This window comes from Lethenteron reissneri, chromosome 4, assembly GCF_015708825.2.
Source record: "Lethenteron reissneri isolate LAM-NWPU_2019-01 chromosome 4, ASM1570882v1, whole genome shotgun sequence".
NCBI lineage: Eukaryota > Metazoa > Chordata > Hyperoartia > Petromyzontiformes > Petromyzontidae > Lethenteron > Lethenteron reissneri.
In genome coordinates, this window is record NC_083782.1 from 10,581,841 (window position 1) to 10,603,406 (window position 21,566).

Here is a 21,566-nt window from a genome sequence, read left to right on the forward strand (position 1 = left end):
GGGGATGGGTGGCCAGCACCACGTCCGGCTGCCTTCATCTCCCGCGTGGCGATGTGTACACACTGCACGAGGTAAACATTTTAGGCCGAATCGACCCAGGGGAGGCCCAGAACCGTTTCAAGTGATCGTCATTGGTATTGGCCGTGAGCGGGAACTGAACCCGGATCGTCAGGTTCGTAGCGCAGCGCGCTCACCACTACCGTTCCTCACACACGCACGGACACTCCGTGCAAAACGCATACAGGACAGACCCGCACAGTACAAACACATGCATGCCTCATGTTCAGCGTGACTGAATCTGCAGTCTCACCTTGAGAAGCCTTTCCTCTCGAGCGATATCCTCCTTGGCGAAGGCCACACCCGGTACAGGTGGCTTACATACCCCCCGTGTGACATCCACACATCTAACCGACAAATCTTTTTGTGTCATTCTAGGGCCCCGTGACTTAACACCGCGCTGCGTCATCCATCTTCTCAAACCTCCCCACTGTGGCCTCAATTCGTCTCTTCGGGCTTGAGTTGGAAGCTCCCTTTGAGGACATTCAATAGCTCATGTCGATGGGGTCACTTCTGACCACATGGCTATCAGCTACTGGCCCCTGCGGGATCAGGTTTTACTCCCTCAGAATTCCTTCTGTTTACGAATGATTTACTGCAAACAGCAAAATGTTACAATTGCTGTTTAGGTGGCAACGCAAGCCTCGGCAGCTCGATTCTGTTTTCAATCACATTCAACTCGTTCCCGACAAACCAATAGCTTGCAAACTTTCAGCAGCGGTACCGAATTTCTCATCAATCCTCCCTCGGGAAGCTGACAAACGTCGCTTTGAATAAGCGGTGGAAAAAATCGGGTATTTTTCATTTTGTCCAGGAGCAACTTGACGGCACTGCCGCCACTCGCTCGACTCGTTACGCTCACCGATCCCATCTCGTGCAACTTCCCTCGAAGGCGTCGGCCCCCGCACGGTGCGTGATACCAGAGGACGTGACGGGAGGGCCAGGTCCTGTAGACAATACCGGCAAAATCAGTCTCTCGCACGAGCAAGGCTATAGCGGCAAATCAGCGCCGCCGTCACCCGCGCTCCCGATCAGACGCTCGTACAACGAGGCAAAATTGCTCGTAAGTGCAGCAATCAGGGTGCAGAGAGCGGGGGGGGGGGGGAGGGTGGCGGTGGTGCACGCTCGTAGTGATTTAGTGAAAATGCGACACTTTGCAGAATTGTTGCCTTGAATGCGCGATGATGCCCCCACCCCCTCGTGCTGAAGGTGCGGCGAGCACCGCGCCGTTCACAGTAATTGCCGGGGCGTGCACGGCGCGTGCCAGGCACCTGTAGCGTGCACGGCGCGTGTAGATCGCCCACTGTGTGACTTTAGCGCAGTGGGGGGCAGTGTGGGAGCACGGTCGGTTACGTATGGTGCGAAAGAAGTTCAACGTACGTACAAAGCAACGGCTCTAATCAGATGAAAGTGATGCCAAGTTGTGGTAACACCGGTGATGGCATTGGCCATGATTTGAGTTCTTATAATATAATATTGCCATTACCAGGATGCTTAAACCCTGTAGGGCTTGATATTGTACGTCATCGCTTAACTGCACGAAGGTCAAATTACAGACGGCCTCAGAGAAGACAAAGAAGATTCGTGGTTCACAGCTCCGTGGAGCATCTTGGTAAAGCCAAGAATTACATTCGAGAGCTCAAATGACGAACAATGCTATCACCGGTGTTACCACAAGCTGTCATCGCTTTCGTCCCATTAGATCCTGAAAATAATTCTGAACGGGGAAGAATTGGATAAAGTTGCGACTCACAGCTCCGCTTGCAGGGGATTAACGTGCCGAGCGGCAATCTTTGTAAAGTTTAGCGGCGAGGGTTTGAGATTGTAGAGTGAATAATGTCTGGAGCGCCCTTCCTTCTGATAGTAGGAAGCCACTGGGGCTGTACATTGAAAACTCATTCCTTCGGCTGTTGTCCCTCCCCCGCACCTCCGATTCGCACGGTTGGCTACGTACGGTGCGAAAAAAGTTCAATGTACGTACAGGTCTAAAATCTAAAACTGGTATCTGAATTTAATCTTGAGCCACACGAAGAGTCGAATGTGGATGGGTGAACGCGACAATGAATCTCTGTCAAGAAGAGTGACGACAGAAGGAAACGAGGAGACGTTGGTCTGCTATTAGAGAGACGTTTGTATTTGCGAGGTAAAGTTAGTGGACGCTTCAGCTGTTTGAACTTCATGTAAGTGTACATTGGTGTAAACCTCAATTGTGAGTATCATTAAATGACATGCTATCTGGATAGAGTTAGCAGCCACTAAGAGAGCCATAATTATGACTTAATGTGGAAATAAATACAATGTTTGAAGGATTTATGAAGATTACAAATGTTTCATATTACAAGATTTAATAATGGATTTTGAGATCTTTAGTCTCACCGTAATAAAATTTAGATTTTAATTTGAATTACATTACTCCTGCAGATTTGTACATGAAGTATAACATTAAATCCCTCGCATGAAAGTGAGAGTATGGGTAAATAACTGATGCTAAAAATAACTGAGAATGTTACAGGATGTACGTTAAAAACCCGTACATTTTTAAATAATTCCAATTCCAAAACTAACTTGTTTCATTGTCTTCTCTAAGGTTCTGTAAAGTTCACTTTTCACATGTAATTTACCGAGTACAATATCAAGGCCTGCTATGTGAAGCGTCCGCGGTAATGCCAAGATTACATCACGAGAGACCAGAATCATGGCCAATGGCATCGTTGGTGGTGTTACCACAACCTGCAATCGCTTTTGTCCAACAAATAAAAATCCTGAAGCTTTTGCAAAATCAACACCAAACTTCCCAGGGATTGCTCTTTTACAGTCGTATTACTGGCACCATCTCTGGCCTTAGGTCTCCTCTTCCCCGTGGTTGCAACCATCTGGGTGGGTGTCACTCCGATGGCTGCGTCAACAAGCCGCCCTCCCGTGCACCGCACACGTGGCCCTGCCCATCCTAGCCTTCTTAAAGCCTTTATATTAAGTTCACTTGCTTGCTTGCTTGCGTGCTTACGACCGTGCAAATCTTTCGGTCGTTTTTTAACCCACTTCCCGTGATCCAATCGAGCTGACATTTTGCACACAGACTCGTTGTGCGTGACAATTTATTTTCGTGAAATTTTTTTTCCAAATTTTTACACTTTTTAGGAAAAAAAACAATTATATTTAATTACCAATTGCTTAATGGTGGCAGGCAATCATCTGACCCATAGGTGGCAGCCATCTCAAGCCAGAGGACGAGAGGACTCTAGCCGCCCGTTTCAAAGACCAATGTGGGCTGGGTTGTGGCCCATTGAACACGCATATAAAGGATTTATAGTGAAAAACTTTGTTTTTACGGGTTCATTTTTTTTACTACCGAACCGAACAGCGGAGATGAACAGACAAAACGTCTGCTTCATGTACAACGTCTCTTTTTTTGTACGTAAAAAAAAAATATTTCTCACACAACCAATCCACCTTTCTGGAAGTGCACAATTTCAGCAGCATTGATTCAGCACAAGCAGATTCTGAGCCTGGTTTCAACATTCAGTGTTCTCATGAGCAGTGTCAGGCTTCCTTGAATCAATGCTGGGTCAACTGCCAGGTGTCATAGGCAAGGATCCTCTATATAAAATATCGGTTCACATTCGGTGCAAAATTATATTCTGCATAACGCACTAGTGACCATCACCTTCCTCCTGCATATATTTACGACACGTTCCTGCCTCGTTATGTTCCAAACTTCCAGGTTGCTTATCGTGTCTTTCCATACAATTCCTAGCATTCTGTACATACAGCAGTATTCAAAAGCCAGACGTTTTTTTATTAGTTTATCTCTCTGACAGGTACAGCGACACACATCTTACTCACGTCTCAAACACCCATGTTTTTAAAAAAACTCAAGCTGGCCTCTCTACTCGTCTAAAATGTTCTATGTGGCCATACAAAAAAAAACCCCATTGGGCTACTACAACTCATCTCTTCACTCTCGCAGAGCTGCCCCCCCCCCCCCCCACGCCGCCGTTATCTGGACCCTACGGCTTCACTTCAAATCCGCGGTGCCCGCACTGCGTGGCGGCGGTGGTGGTGGGTGGTGGTGGGTGGTGGTGATGCGGCCCAGCAGGAGGAGCAGGTTCACAGTCCCACCAGAAGGCCGCCACCGCGATGCACACTGCGATGTGCACGCACCGCCAGAATAATAATAATAATACTGCGCACCGTCTGTTTTGCAAGCGGTCCTTAAAGTTCCCCTGACGTAATTCGTAAGAATATTGTTATTATTATAAAAAATATAATTAAAGTGTCTACTTGCCCATCTGCATAGGCAGCCCTGAGATAGTTGTGAAAGTTACACATTTCGATGGCAGGGCCCAGTTTCTTTCCCAATAGCAACTACTCCTGGCTTTGTACAAAGTGGCTACTCACTTTATCAACCCAGGGGAGGATGATGATGATGGTGATGATGGGCTGAGTTGACCCTTAATGGGATTCGAGTCCCCTTGCCACGAGGTACGTAAACAAACCAGTAGTGATTAGTAGTCGTATGCCCTGTGCGGAAAACCCACCGTGATACAGAATGTGAACCTGGCTTCAGAGGCCTCCTCTCCGACACATCGTGACGGTGTGTTGATGTTGATCGGCCGCATGAAGGGCTGTCAATCTCCGAAGCGTGCGCCTCTCAGTTATTCTTTTCCTCGGGGCGAATGCTTAAACAAAACGTGCAAATCTGGCAACAAAGGAGCGAGAGTGTGCAGCCGCAGGGAGGGAGGGAGGGTCGCTGATGACGGGGCTGGCTGCACGAAAATATGTTCAAGTGACGAACGCAGTTAACATTTTACATGGAATCTGTTATCTGAGAAATCAATTTCTAATAGCAACGATTTGTAAAAAAAAAATTCATATCAGAACTTACGCCGTTCAATATCGCGAGCGGAATTGCCCAAAAATCAACAGCCGAGCTAATACATCTTTTTTGTCATTTGCATCACGAAATGCATTTATCAAATCCGTGCAAAACGCCGCTATCAAGCGGTTGAGATTAGCTGTCACTTTTTAAATTCTGCTTGTCTCGTCTGACATTATCACCCCGTTTTAAATGTACAGAGACAACACAACATGGCAGGTGCAGATGTGATTCTAACGTATAAAACTTCTATTACATCGTTCGGGAATTTTTTTATGTTCACCTTGAACGCATTTGCACTATCTATCTAAAGCCCCGTGACATCCCCTACAACTCGAAGATTCGCCAATGAATGGCTGCGCCGTGCCGCTTGTCGAGTATCAGAATGCCCCGTTAGCCCGCGTGCGACCGTATCTCCCGCGTCTCAGAGTGCGGGTGATGTCACTGCCGTGTCGTTTGCCTCGGAACACTCCCCCGCTTGTGGGACTCTATCGCCTGATTAATATCTTACGTCGAGAAGTTAACTGTATGCTCACTGAACTGGATAAAGCCTTCTGTTTAAATGCTGCGGTGGCCCAGAGTGGATATTATTATTTTTTAAACTTCAAATTGTTACCAGATGACTTCGGGTGGTAGCGGCGGTGCGGCTCTCTTCCCTTCCCTGCTGGCCTGCACAGATGTGGCCAGAGCTCGAGGGGGAGATGCCCCTTCACTATTTACATCAGCACAGATGTGGCCAGAGCTTGAAGGGGGCATCTCCCCCTTCATTATTTACATCAGCACAGATGTGGCCAGAGCTTGAAGGGGGAGATGCCCCCTTCATTATTTACCTCAGTGCAGCCTTCCAATAATAAACACACGGATCGAGACGCAGTCGGCCAGACACCACTCCCTAAACTGTTGAGCTAATCCAGGCCAAACATTCTTGAAAATGAGGACAAAAAGCAACAATTGAAACCTTAAACTGTCACGGTGTGACGAAGGGCTTGGCCTCTAATTGCGTTCGTACAATAAACCATTTTATGGGGATTTGTCAAACTCAAACTACTCTTCTGTGCATTGTGTTTCTCCGCTGTTGTTAAAATGAGCCGGTACATGATCATTAAAATTACATTCGCAGCCCTTTGTCAACGCGCCACTGGATATGGGCTTCCCTGCATAGCGAGGTCACAGCGGTTGTTTGACCGTAATACTTCACCACGCCGGTCTACGTGGATTAGCTTCTCCGTGCCCACTGGTCACTTCGTGGATCTTAACAATTAGTCATAGGCCCTCTCTGCGCAGGAGACCAAACGTCAGCTGCTCCACTTCTGCACCAGATTTCGGTTCCCTGCGGCGGTTGCGACTGGCGCGTTCGCGATACGCTGGACGGGCGGACGTCTCTGCGCCTTTCCTTTCCTCCGTGGTCCCTCATTGCTGGGATCGTGGTCAAGACAAGGAGGCGGACAGGGCCATCCTTGCTGGTCATAGCCCCTCGTTGGGCCAGATGGCAACGGTCCTCCGGCACCTCCGTGGACCGTCCCAGATCGGGGGAGATCTGCTCTTGCAGGGCGAGCTTCTGTGACGAGACGTCAGGCACCTACGATTAGCGCGGTTGGCTGCGTATGGTGTGAAAGAAGTTCAACGTACATATGAATTTGTTAAACGGAGGGGGGTTGGGGGTCGGAGGGAAAGGTCATGACCGGTTCAGGTATCTCTCGTAACTGATGTTAGCTGTGATTCATCAATTGAACTCTGCTCATAATGCAGTGTGCTAACCACTACTTCGTCACTGTTCTAGCCGTTCGCTACATCACAATCATAAAAGCATAATTGCCCTAATCTTTCTTGCATTATGCACAGGCGATCAGCCATCTCTGTTTTGTTGGTGTCTTCTTGTGGAATTACAAGAGACAATTGCTACTGGAGAAGGTTACTAGCTCAATGTAATGGAGCTTCACAAAAGAGCCATTAATGCATTGCCTTGTTTAACATTACTACATCAGCAGCAGTGTGTGTAAGGTGGGTGCATGTCGAGGTGGGAGTCTGTGTGTGTGAGTGTGTGTGGGAGCGGTAGCATCGCGGTCAGCGCTACGCTGCGCTATGAACCTGGTGACCCGGGTTCGATTCCCGCTCATGGCCAACACCAGTGGCGATTATCTGAACCGGTCCTGGGTCTGCCCTAGGTCGATTGAGCCTCAAATATGTACCTGGTGCGGTGTGTAAACATCGCGACTAGGGAGACAAAGGCGGCCAGGCGTGGTGTTGGCTACCCATCCCCTCCGTGTGCTGTGCCGGCCTTCATAGGTGTCGCTCGCTAACAGCACTTACCCCAGCAGTCTGTTACAGGCTACACGGGGGATCTTTGTCTTGTGGGTAAATGTAGAGGTGTGAGCGTGTGAGTGATGTGCATATCAGCGGGGATGTAAATTAACGATATTTTCACATGCAGGACTCGCATGATTTCTGCGCGTTTCGCAGACATGCGTGATGTGTGCGGGCATAGTGAATGCACACAATGGAAGCGCGTGTGCTTGTGCACACCAATACAGGGGAGAGGGGTGGGGAGCGGTATTTCGTGCGATGGACTGTGTTGGGCATTGAGATGGCCAAGCGGCAGTGCGTTTTCGTCGCTTGTCGCAGCGGTTCATGGTTCGAATCCGGCGGCCGCCCTGGTTAATACCGCGGTGGGGCATCAAACGTGATGATGCTGGGTGCCGTCTGTCTGCCGGCGTCACGGTGCAAATTTTCTGAATGTAAAAAAATTTCCCTGGAAATGACTCGATTTGGGATTGCACGTAGCCATCATCGCCGCCAACTGCAAAAGCTTGACAAGGATCTTCCCCAGAAAAGAGTCACGAGACTCGGTGGGGCTTTCCTGAGTTAGCAAACACAATATTACCGTGAATAGTATTTGTGCGTATGAAAGTGTCAGTGCAGTCATCAGTGCCCTGGGCTACGAAGATGCTGATTTCTGGCCACGGATGACAGCACTGCTGTCACTCGCAGCCAGGATTCGAACTCTAGTTACCAGGTTCGTAGCACAGCGGCTTCTTCCTGAAGCCCCCAGCTCGCGGAGCAAAACGTCGGACATCGTGCCGAACAACACACGGTGCAAACCCGAAAAAAGGGCTACACACTGTAAAATGTGTCATTTCGAGAATGCTTTTGTTCAAATTTAGTCTCATGCAATTTAAATGGAGTAGTGTAATCTAATTCAGAGAATGCAATACTGTATTCAGATGGAAAAAGTAATATCTAGATTCCCCTCCCTTGTGTTTTGAGTGCCAGGAAGGTTCGTAGACATTGATGAAGGATAACTGTGAAGCCTCAAGGGTGCACACAGCTTACATCGTAATTTATGAGATTGTAAACTTTTATTCGAAAGTTATGTCAGTGTCATCTAAAATGACTGGCTCTAAGCCGGTGGAATAAATTCCACATGCTCCTGGCAAGGGTTTGGACGACCATTGTTCGCAAGACAACCGTCGTTATTTACAACAATTAAGAATACAATTTACGAAAATAATAGTTTTACTCTGAGGATTAGTGGCACAGCAGTTGGCACAATTGGCCCTGAAGCTATTGACCTGCACTTAATTCCCGATCACAGCCAGTGTCGGTGGGTCAGGGACACCCCCCCAACCCCACATTACCCCCCACCCCCCACCCTCACCTGCACCAATTCTCACTGACCAACATGGTGAAATATGGTCAAACAACGCCAACGGCTGATATGGCGCGGCGAGGCCCTATAGTGGATTGACAGAGGGCCGTAAATTGTTACGTAAATTACTGATGTCAATCTTGAGCATAACCATGTCGACTTTATTTTTGTGTGTGCACGGAAATTCTCTGCCCGATTTCAGTTCGTGGCCTTGTGGGCTCGTATTAGAAACGCAAGCGTCGTCATCACGTCTCCTTTCTTAAATGTCTTGGCTCTCTGCTGAATAGGGCCCTTCGATTGCTTCGCTTCACCGAGGCTCCACTTGACAATCGCGAGTTATTCTATCACTTATAATGACATTCTCGATTTTTCGACTTGTGATATTAAAAGTAATGGTTGTGCGAATTTGTTAAAAATTGTATTTTTAGAGTCTTATCTGTAATTGGTAAATTGTTAATGAGATTGGAATACTTTTGGTGACATGCTTATAATAAAATTTCATATCTGATCAGATAGTTTTGCTGGTTATCTCCACAATAGAATCACTTCTGCTGGTGGGGTATCTAAAATTATAACAGCGACTCGTAAATAGAGCACTACATTTCAGGCATAAATTATAATCGCTATTAGTGTACACATTATGTTTAGAAAAAGTTAAAGTGCGCTTTTGGCCTTGCCAAATGCTGCCGGTAGCTGTTGAATGGTAACGTGCAACCTGTCATGTGCTTCCATTCGAGAACACGTTCGAAACATCATGCATACGCATGGCATTACGTCAAGCCCTCCAAGATGCGTTTGTCTTCGGAAGAATTTTAATTAAGAGTGTGGAAGCTACCGACGTATCTGCCAGGGTAAAACACTTTTGGATATTTGCAAATATATATTTAAATATGCATTCTGTTTGCAGGTTTTGGGCAATGCTTTAATTAATTCGCCCGGCTTTCTGTAGGGTAAAACACTCCAGTAGCAGCAACACAATACTGTACTAGCATTGTAGTTTAAATTGGATCGTTGCTCCGAGCGTTATCATGACGCCATGTGACAGAGAGAGGAATGAACAGACGGACAGATGGACAGAGCTAATGTACAAAAACAAACCGCCCTGCGTGGCGTTGGAGGTTGAGATGCAGAGCAAGCGATTACACGCATACTCAGAATACTTGGGGTGTATATTTGGCGTTCATAATTGCGAGGTATTTTTGTTCCCGTCAGAAAACTAAAAATACACCGCGGAGTGGTTTTCCACGTCGATGTTGCATATTCATCGTCTTTGGTGCAGAAAATTAAGCATATTAAATGCTTGAGCAGCACTTAGGGGTTTTTTACCCAATTTATCAAGAGTGGTTTTGCGAACAGTTTCCATTTACAGGATGTGTACAATAAAAAAAAGGATAGCATTCATCATCAACGCTGCCTCATGACACAAAGTATATAATTGGATGATGTTTTCGGCAAGGGTCCTGCTGCTTTTAGAAAAGTGAATTCCACTGCATAGCGGTGTGCTGTGAGAGACCCGTTATAATCCATGATGCTAAAGGATACCTTTGCAGTCGCAAAACACATGTCGGCATGTATACATCACATTACCAATCATAATTAACAACGCTTTTCAGCCCTTTAGCTAATCCACTGGCTTCCCTACCCATATCATCATGTCAGTCGTGGGGGTTGTTTAACCATACTTCACCACGCTGGTCATTGTGGGGATTGCCTTGATTCCGAGTGCAATGCATTGTGAAGCAGGCAACCTGAGTTCGATTCCTGCCCATGGTTGACAGCATTGGTGAGTGACGTCTGAACTGGCCCGGTCCCCCCCAGCCTCTCTCCCCCCCTCTGCCCATCACCAACTAATACATTATAAGGGTTGCAAAAATGTTTCTACAAAGCAGTGGTAATGGTAGATTTAAATGCATGCCTAATAAAATATTTTTCAATACATTAACCCCTGACATGGATGCAATTATTCAGTTCCATGATTAATACATAATGATGGGGTTTGAAAAATAATGTAATCCTAATATCCTAATAGCTATGACAATTATATTAACCAATTATCAGTTACAATTACCTTGTCACTGTCCCATCCTCTGCAACAATCATAGATAGCGCGGGCGGGTTTGAAAATATTACAAACATTAAATTAAAATAAGTCCAAATGCAAAATTGCTCTAATTTATCATTACAGTCGCGTTGTAGTGTGCGCTGCATTTTAATTATTTATTAGCGGGGAAATCTAGAACTCAAATGCGCTGCATGATAAATGAACAGCATGACGAATGACTTTAAGAGTGCACTTCCCGAGTTACTAATCGTCTTCTTGTGCGCGACTTCCAGGGTTTTGCGATGCCACTCGTGAGGCAACGTGCAGGCCTCGTAGCCAGGGGACAGCTGTGCGAGGGGCACCGAAGCCCCACAGACGGGGCTCACCTAAATAAAATTGGGGGAAAAAACTGAACCACAGCGGAACAATCGTGACAATGCATGGGGCAGTGTTTAACGTTGCCATTTTCCCGCGAGAGCGAAGTCAAAAGATGTCATCAGATGGGGAGAGACCGGCTCCTGTCAAGGGAATATGGAATGGCTATCCCGTGTGTTTCAATGGAAATGACCACAACCCCCTTTTCTCACTTGGCTTGGATCACCGGATAAGTAGATGTTAATGGCTAGTGGGCTACCAACCTAAATCAAAGCCTTCATTGCAATGAGAGGAAACCACAACTATTACAGCATGCACAGTACACTGTTAACAAACAAAAATGTATATCCCTTTGTAAATCCACTGCTGGATGAAGTCCTTCACCATGCCGTGTCAATAACAAGGGCTTTTTGTCATTATTTAAATAAATAAAAACTCGACACAATTATCAAGAACGCATTGGTTTAAAAAGAAAAAATAGCCGACGTTTCAAGCAATGGCCCTTCTTCATTATGCCATATTTTTGTTGATGGCTACTTGGCATCATTTCAGATTTAACTCGCCACCGATGTTAGCTGTGGCCAGGAATTGAGTCCATTGTTACCGGATTCACAGTACAGTGCGTTCACCGCTGAACATTTTGAAATGCGCCCCTACAAGGCTGAGGGTGCGTGCATGCTCAGCTGATCACGTGGGGTGGTCACATGGGGTGATCACGTGGCCGGGTTCGCTCGTGCTGATTGGCTGGAGAGTTTTTCATTCGTAAATCTGCAAGAGCCTTCCGGGAGCACACGTACCTGGCCGTGCTGCCAATTCAATTCATCACGCATAGCCAGCCAGGACCGATGCGCCAAACGTGTGACCTCTTGCGAAAGCATTCGCACAAACTGTTCTCGCTGCCGTGCCCGTGCCTCGAGCGATTTGTATCTGTGTATGTACGTTGAACTTCTTTCGCACCGTACATAGCCTACCGTGGTAATCGGAAGTGCGATTTGTTTGATCCACGTATCACGGAGGGGGCGGCCACGGGGGCACCGCCATTCCTTTGAGGATCGCGGTCCACTCCGAGGGTCGACCGCCAACTCAAGTGCGCCGGCCGTGCTGCCAGGCCAACTTTTTTATTGAAACGCAGCGCAGAACCAAATTGTATTATTTTCCTGCGGTCGTTGGCGACTGGGCTGAGGCCATCAACTCGCCGCGCTAGAGAAGTCGGTTCAATGATGGGCAGCCGCCTCGGATTTGAACCACGGATCTCAGTGGTGCCAGGTCAGCGCCATGACCTCTCAGCATCCGTCCACAGCATCATGACGTTTCTCTGCGTCCATTCCGCTGTCCAATGTTAACCGAGTAGAAACTCCCACTGGTCACTTAGTCAATGTTAACAAAGTAGAAATTCCCACCGGTGACTTAGTCGATGTTAACAAAATAGAAATTCCCACTGGTCGCTTAGTCAATGTTAACAAAGTAGAAATTCCCACTGGTCGCTTAGTCAATGTTAACAAAATAGAAATTCCCACTGGTCGCTTAGTCAATGTTAACAAAGTAGAAATTCCCACCGGTGACTTAGTCAATGTTAACAAAGTAGAAATTCCCATTGGTCGCTTAGTCAATGTTAACAAAGTAGCAATTCCCCTGAGGGTCACGGAATTTGATGCCACTTGACTTTCCCCCACCAACTACCCATGAGCCTCACTGTTTTCTAAACATCACAGAGCGAGCTGCAGACTATGCTTTGACGTTTTTAGGCTTGAGGATGCATTTATCCGGCAAGTTTAACGCTCATGGCTGACGATGATGACGATGATGATGAAGCACATCGTTTGTTAAGAATAATTTTACATTTTAATTTGGTCAATTTGAGAAGTGTTCAAACAATCAGCACAACATAAAAAATGCAAGGGCTGTGGACATATACGTAACAAAATTCGGCACAGCAGCATTATTGACGGAGTAATGATAATGATAATACGTGTGTCATACCCAGAGTTAAGCACTTGGCTTTTGCCATTGGTCCAATTTTATAAATTGTGCAAAAAACACGAGACAAAGTGCTTACATGTGTACACGGAGCAAGCAAAGTAATGGAAAGAATAAACCATCTCGAGGTAGTTTCCACGCACGGAGCGCTACGAACTGGCGTTGGCAGCAGCGTGCTAACGCAAGCTGAAGATGCCTTTCACGATCGGATAAAAAAACGCTTCCATCCTTTTTTGTTAACACGGCCTTCTGACAGGAAGGTTTGCCATGCTGCAGCGTGTGAACACGTTGTCGTATCAGCGCGCGAGCAAGCCATTGTGTCCAAAGCAAAGCATGTCAAGACGGGGTCATTGTTCAAAACATCAGCCGATTCCACTATTCACACACACTGCTCGATCAAAAGCCCGTGTCAACGATGAAAGTGGCACTTTTTAACGCTGTCCTAACTTGTTGTAAGCATTTATGCATTAGCTTTGTCCGTACGTCTGTAAGGGTGGGTGAGTGAGGTCACGCTAGCTATTGTTGAGATGCAATATGAATTAAACTTTGCGGTAAAGTTTTGTCTCTATTAGGGTCGCACCCTAATTGAAACTGGCCAAATCGATCAAATGGTTTCCTCAATAAAGTTGCAGACACAAACCATTGCTAAGAGTACAATGAGCATGCATACGCAAACTCCTTTTGCCTTGACAAGCTACCCATCAGATTCTGTGCCACAAACAAAGAGCAGCGAGGACAAGCACATGTTTTAAAGCCTTACAGAATGTTCATGCTAATGCATGTTTTTCGTCTGTGTTAAGGATGGCGGTGGTGAGCATTCCTTCGATGCGACTGCCACTGCGGTTTCTTAAATTCCATTTAAAGAGCGATGTTTGCTTTATTCAACTGGAAGCCACAATATGTTTCCTCTCACCGCTTGTTATTATTGCGTTATCCTGCACATTTATCTTCACGATGTTAACGTAAGTGGTGAAGTATATTTTTTTATCTTTAGGCGATGGAGCCGTGGCACAGTAGTTAGCCTCCTGTGCTATGAACTCAGCTACCTGAGTTCCCTTCTCGGTCACAGCTAATATTGATCTAAAAGTGATATCTGAAACCAGTTCTGGGTGACCCCCTCCTCCTCCTCCTTCGCCATCACGCAGTGGCCCAGCAGAGTGAAGGAGTGGGCGCTGGTGGCTATGCCCCTTGACCTGTAGTCCGGCACTGTGGAGACGAGGGTTGGTGAATCACACAAATGTTGTGAAAACCCCTTCCCGTGGGCGTCGAAGAGGAGGCATACCCGGGCTCGCCTGGAGGAGGCGGTAGAGCACGTGTAGACTCCATCTGTTCCCCCCTCCCCCGTATTGGATAGAGTGTCGCCTTCTCGCGTGCCGTGTGCTTTCGCCAGGTCCTCGGGTTTCGTCCCATTTTTAAACACTCATCTATTGGCTGACAATGCCTTCATCTGTGGAGGATCGCAGAGTTTGGGGGGAATTTCGCACCGGCTCAGTCGCTGCGTTGTTTGCCTTGCCGCTCTACTACGGTTCCTCGCGCTTCTCAGTCGCTTCTCTCTTGGAGAGCGAGCGAATACGGTGCGGCTTGTTACAAGTCGATATTATTATCGCCATTGTTAAGTATGGCCAAACAACTCCCCGTGACCATAATGGCATGGGGAGACATTTAATCATCGGTGGATTGACAAAGGACTGTAAATAAATATTGTAATTTTACATTATTTCATAGGTTGCAATATTCATGCAATACTCACACCGGATGGAGATGTACTTATTTAAATATTAAACAAGCTATCGAATCCGTTATTAACCCAACCAAAATTATAATCTGCTCCGTGATGCGGTTTATTTTTTTCATCAGCTTATCTCATTATCATGTGCGTTATTTATTTCTGGTATTTTTCTAAAGTGCGCTAGAGTGCATTAGCATTGCCGCTCAATCTTGAGGAACCAGGCACGCTTGAATAAATTACAGCATGGGCCAGGGCAGTGAGTGGGTAGTGATCGATGGTCATGTGTTAAGTTACGTCTCATCACGGTTTGTACCGGTGACTTTGTGGACATAAGGTTGAGCATTAGAGAGGAGAGGCAGTCGTAATGCTTGAAAAGGTGGCACTTAAAAGATCACCGCAAGCTAATAATGAGTCCCGTACTAATTACAAATTTCCCGTACAAATACAACACCGCACGTATACCTCGCGCCAATATCGTGACATTGAAATGCTTTAGTTGGCGGGATGGGCAAAGTGTTAGCACTTGTGCCTCACAACAAGAAGGGCCTGGGTTTGATTACCATCGCGGCCAGCTTTCTGTGTGGAGTCGGCAGGTGCCCTCACTCCTCTGCATGGTTCCCTTTGGGTTCTCTGGTTTGCTTCCATGGCAAAATACACACACAGTTGTGTACCTGGTATTGCATCCCAACAATGTACCTGACAATGGACTCAATTGGGATTACACAAGGTCACACCGCCCACTATTGCAGAATATTGGCAGGATCCTCCTGAAAAACAGCTGAGACTCAGTTTTTCATTTACCAGGTCGGGCCCAGTGAGCTACGTAGCTCTTTATCAGAAGCGACTTGGCCACAGATGATAGCTGAACGAAGTGGCTTACCACGTGGAAATTGATAGCAGCCAAATACTCTCAAAACGTTTCTAAATGTGGAGTGAAAAACCAGAGGACCTGGAGAAAAATCCAAGCTTTCGTAACTGCAGGAATCCATACTCTTTGGTTCTTTCGGTAAAGTCACGTAGGTATAAAATAATATAAAATAAAACAAAACAAATCACGACGTTTCGATCACAACACAAGCAATCCTCATCAGGTGGGAACACCACAGCAAGAAAAAAAATGTATATTGTCCAGTCCAGTGTTTGTATATTGCTTGTGTATGGTAATCAATCAGGTGCACTCAATAGTAAGGTGTTCATGTACTTGAATTTAAAACAAGGCTTGTGTTATTTACTTTTAAATTCCCCCCCCCCCCACTCGAACCGCACGATCATCCATAAAGTGTGTGCTCGCCCGGTCACATGCGTTGTAGTAGAACAAGCAAAGCATCCGTCTACTCTGCTCACGGCGAACTTTACCAAACCATCTCTATGTCCATGGTGCCGCCCACTCGTCGCTTCGTTCATTTTAACAATCGCCAATTCTCGTTCGGAGCCGTGGCTTCATTTCACCTGGAGCTGTCCAGGGGCTGTGCTCCAGAAGATATTTTTCTCACCCTGACCTGCATGGTTAAGATTTATGTCAAGGGATGGATTCGAGGGTTAGAGGGAGGGGTAGGAGGGGCAGGGTGGCAGGGTTAGGGGAGAGGGGAGGTTAGATAGGAGAAGATGGTGGGTGGACAGGAAGGGGGAGGGAATCCAGGGGGTTTTGGTATCCCTGAAAAATATTCCAAATTAAGCCCTGGCGAAATTCTGTCCATGAATTTCCATGAAGCTCGTCTTCAACGTCGAGCAGGGACTCTATCGCCACTGTTCAATGCGTCACGTGTTGCTTGTGGACTTGTGCCTGCTCCTTCCTTCTCCTCCCCTCCATTCTACCCCCGTTCCCCCCCCTCCTCTCCCCCGCAGTCTTCCTGTGCCCCGGCTCGCTGAGAGCCGTCTCGCAGGCTCTGCACCTCTTCGAGGCGGAGCAGCAAGCGGGGGCCTGGTGCAAAGATCCGTTGCAGGCCACCGACCGGGTCTACTACATGCCCTGGTTGCCCTACCGCACCGACGGCCTCACCGAGTTCGCCTCGCTCGAGGACTTCATCGCCGGGCGCCCGTCCACCACCTACAAGCTGCCCCACCGCGTGGACGGCACGGGCTTCGTGGTGTACGACGGCGCGGTGTTCTTCAACAAGGAGCGCACGCGCAACGTCGTCAAGTTCGACCTGCGCACGCGCATCAAGAGCGGCGAGGCCATCATCCCCAACGCCAACTACCACGACACGTCGCCCTACCGCTGGGGCGGCAAGTCCGACATGGACCTGGCGGTGGACGAGAACGGCCTGTGGGTCATCTACGCGACGGAGCAGAACAACGGGCGCGTGGTGGTGAGCCAGCTAAACCCGTACACGCTGCGCATCGAGGGCTCGTGGGAGACGGCCTACGACAAGCGCTCGGCCTCCAACGCGTTCATGGCGTGCGGCGTCCTCTACGTGCTGCGCTCCGTCTACGAGGACGACGAAAACGAGGCGGCCGGCAACCGCATCGACTACATGTACAACACGAACCTGCACCGCGACGCTCACCTCGCCGTGCCCTTCCCCAACCCCTACCAGTTCATCGCCTCCGCGCAGTACAACCCCCGCGACAACCTCCTCTACGTGTGGAACAACTACCACGTGCTCCGCTACGCCCTCGACTTCGGCCCACCAGACCCCACCGCTGGTAAGGACTGCCCCCTTTCCCTGTCGGTTCCAGCGGCTGGCGGCCCCCACGACCCCCGCGACCCCCATGACCCCCGCGACCCCCACGACCCGCACGACCCCCACGACCCCCGCGACCCCCACGACCCCCGCAACCCCAGCGGCCCTACCTCCTACCTCCTCTGCAGCCATGAATGCGGAGCCGAATGGGTCACGATGCGATCGGAGTTTGCCCGTCGTGCGTCCTGCTCTGGCTCTCGCCACGTGCGTAAATATTGTAGCGACATTTTTGTTGACTGTTAAAAATAAACACACACACGCATGCACACCGCCACCAGCGCCACCACCGCCATCACTTTGTACGAGGCACAACTGAACTGGGTGGTAGCCCACATGTATTTAGAATCACAAGTAGTAACATTGTAGAAACACCGGGCTGTATGGTGAACAAACACGTAGACTAACTCGTGTATAGTGGCGACATTGTATGCTTAATACAATACCGAGTGTGGGACAAGGTTTGCGAAAGGTGAGTTTTCACACACGCACACAAAATATACCCCGTTTAGCCGTGGCAGACCTGAGCTAGTGGTGGAAATTCCACATTCCTATGGTTAGGGCCAGTTTATCCACGGGACAGCCACCGCCGTGGACAGCCTTAAAAAGGGTGCCGTTTTATTGATCCAAAAGGGATGGATCATGAGGAGGCAGGGCTGAGTCAACCCCTCACCAGGGTTTCAACTCGGATTCTTGCAACTGCAGATCAAGAGCTCTGATCACAGGGGAACTTCACTCTGTCAGCATACAGAGCAATGGGCACATACATACAAAGACAAAGATCCCCCGTATAGCCTTAACAAACTGTTGGGGCAAGTGCTGTTAGCGAGCACCTATGAAAGCCGAAACGGTACACGAGGGGGTGGGTGGCCAGCACCACGCCCGACCGCCTTTGTCTCCCTGATGGCGATGTTTACACACTGCACCAGGTACTCATTTGAGGCTGAGTCGACCTATGGGAGGTCCAGGACCGGTTCAGATAATCGTCACTTGGTGTTGGCCGAGAGCGGGAATCGAACACGGGTCGCCAGGTTCAAAGCGCAGCGCACTAACCGCTACACTACCGCTCCTCACTATATACATACAACATACATATATACATACAACATACATATATACATACAACATACATATATGCATGCGAAGCCAAAGATCCCCCATGCAGCCTACGTACACGGTTGGGGCAAGTGCTTCTCACGAGCTCCCTATGAACTGTGAGTTGAAGAGCAACCCTCACGCCTCGAAGTAAAGCAACTAATGGTGCGATGCACAAATACAGATTCAGATTCCAATGCGGGGATATCAGTACTGCACCATACAAAGTTTTGCCATGTGCTGCCTGTGTTTATCGTCGGTACACACTGCGAACACGAGAGCGCACCTTCCACGAGCCACGAGCCATGAGCGGACGCTGCTCCGTTATGAGTGTGGCGATAAGACTTGCACTCAGCACTATCTCGTGGCTGAGTACTCATTAGAAATGCACCAACGTGCACTCGACGTTCGTGTATGGGCAGCGATTGACAGTGCTGTATAATGGCGACATTTATTGAGTCGCTCAGACTCGCGTAAGTCCCATTGCTGTGGATAATTCGTTCATATTATCATACATTTTGTGTGGAGTCTTTCGAAGGAAAATCCTATTCCAATGTGGAAAGCTTTGGATATTTTTCATTCAAATACGGTGTTTTGGGGTTGGATTTTACTGGCGTGAGCCTTGTGTGTGTGTGTTTTGTATGGGAAGCGGTAGCGTAGTGGTTAGCACACTGGTTAGCACACTGCACTACGAACCTAGCGACCTGGGTTCGAATGCCGCTCACAGCCAACAGCAGTAACGATCATTTGAACTGGTCCTGGGCCTCCCCTAGGTTGACTCAGCCTCAAAATGAGTGTGTAAACATCGCCAACTCGGGAGACAAAGGCGGCCGACGTGGTGTTGGCCACCCACCCCCTCGTGTGCCGTGCCGGCCTTCATAGGTGCTCACTAACAGCACTTGCCTCAAAAGTCTATTCAGGCTATACGGCGGATCGTTGTTTCGTCTTGTTTTGTACAGAGCCTTGTGATCTCCATGTGAGGAGTGTACATAATCATTATTATCAGTTCAAAGCATTGCCATTGTGAGCGTACGAGGACACCGATGCACGGATTCATGGTGTCGTTTACACAACGAGGGTAAGACCCCATTGACATTTATTGTTGGTCATTTAGCTGGGAGAGGGCGGTATGTATATGTGTGTGTTGAACTTCTTTGCACCGTACGTAGCCAACCGTGCTAATCGGAGGTGTGGGGGAAGGACAACAAACTAAACACAAAAAGCAGTTCTCAAAAAATTAGTTTTCAATATAAATGTAAAAGTGCATAGCTCCACTGCTGGATTATTTTTACGCCTGTTGCAATCTAAATGTCGTAATATATATATATTTTTATACCTACGTGACTTTACCGAAAAAACCAAAGAGTATGGATTCCTGCGGGCACGAAAGCTTCCAATCAAGATTGCATAGCTCCAGTGGCTTCCTGATATGGGTAGGAAGATTGTTCCAGATGGCCGCAGAAGTGCATCTGGAAGCGCATGATGCAGTTTCCGACCGTTAGCCAAAAGCAGCCGCGAGGATGCCCGGAGTTCGCGTGATGATGGTTCATGCTCCTTGACGAGGTCAGCGAGGTGTTGGGGTTCATTTGTGGCGAGCGCTTTGCATGTAATGAGCACGACCTCGTAACGAATTTGTTCGGCAACCGGAAGCCAACGCAGCTCAGCGAGCATTGGACGGACACGGTCGGATCTGGCAGTACGGACCATGAATCAGGTGGGGTTGGGGTATGTCAAGTGGGTTTCGTGAAACCATCTCTGCAGTCCGCTGATTGTTGTTCGCTCATAGGTGTGTGCTTTGCACCGGTTCCCTGCGAAATGTGAAGCACTCGTTCCAGCACTCGTTCTAACCGAGTGGAGCCAAACGTACCCCGGTGCTGGACTGCTGCTGAAAATTAGTTTTTTGAGATTCGGTGAAACTTGTGTGGGTAATTAAATAAATAACGTTTAATAAATGTCTTGTAATTTGGTTGACTTCACATCTCAACGTTAATGCATAACTGCCAAACATGCGAAACAAACTGAAACTTAAATGAGATTTTTTGTCACGGCAATAAAGCATGTTTTTTTTTCTCCCTTGATTAAACGCAAAAGTCTGCTCAGTGTTAATGCTGATTCTTGATTCTGGAGAACTCTTTTTTAATTGGTTCCTATCTCACCATTCAATCTTGCGGTGGTTTCTATTCAATTTTCCATTCGGCTTTATTATTTGACGTTGGACCAACGCTGCTCTGTTCATCACTGTTATTTATAGGACCTTTCTAGATTTCTGCCTTTATCATTGCGTAGGAAATTGCATTGGACAATTTTGTTTACAATGCATTCTCAATCTCTGACCGTCGCAGTCGATGGAGTTTTACGCGGAGAACGGTAAAACCTCGATATTCCGAGGCCTGACACAAAACCTCTCTTGTGTTATCCCAAAGGTTACTACAATTTTTCATCGTAAATCTTTTTCTGCACGATGCCTCAACTTGTTGGTAATACATTTATTCTGCATATCTTTCACCTTTGCCCCCCCCCCACATCGGCCTACCCACCCCACACCCCACCCATCCACAAATGAAATTTCATGTTGAACATCAAACCACCGGTCAGGAAACCAGAAGTAGGGATGCAGCTGCTTTGGAGTGCAATAGGATTCAATTTGGTTGTCGTTGATTTAAGGTCGGTGGGTGAGGTGCTCCTGTACGTATGTACGTTGAACTTCTTTCACACAGCACGTAGCCAACCGCGCTAATCGGAGGTGCGGGGGAAGGACAACAAACTAAACACAAAAAGCTGTTCTGTAGAAATGAGTTTTCCTTCTAGATTTAAACGTCCATAGCCCCAGTGGTTTCCTAATATCCGAGGGAAGAGTGTTCCAGACGGCCACAGAAGCCATCTGAATGTGCTCCTGCGAAGGTATTTGCGGTCGTGCCTGCGCTAGTCGGGTCATAGTATCCGCGGGTATGACATGTAGTCCGGCGTTTTGTTCGACATGCTGGAAGCTTCATGGAGAAACTTGTCACGTGGCACGAAACGTCGGACATCGCTCCAAACAAAGTGCTGTACGACCTGAAAATCCCACCCGAGAGTGGGGTGTGGGTCAT

General features: G+C 47.9%; 1 protein-coding gene across 10 annotated transcripts in view; it reads left to right on the forward strand.

Moving 5' to 3' along the window:
- ADGRL2 (adhesion G protein-coupled receptor L2) overlaps positions 1–21,566 on the forward strand; it is a 158,039-nt gene that overhangs the window by 17,939 nt on the left and 118,534 nt on the right. For all 10 annotated transcript variants that reach the window (XM_061564889.1, XM_061564897.1, XM_061564906.1 and 7 more), the window contains one exon: positions 16,547–17,347. In XM_061564889.1, the coding sequence (XP_061420873.1) occupies positions 16,547–17,347 (801 nt within the window). The remainder of the gene's footprint in view (positions 1–16,546; positions 17,348–21,566) is intronic.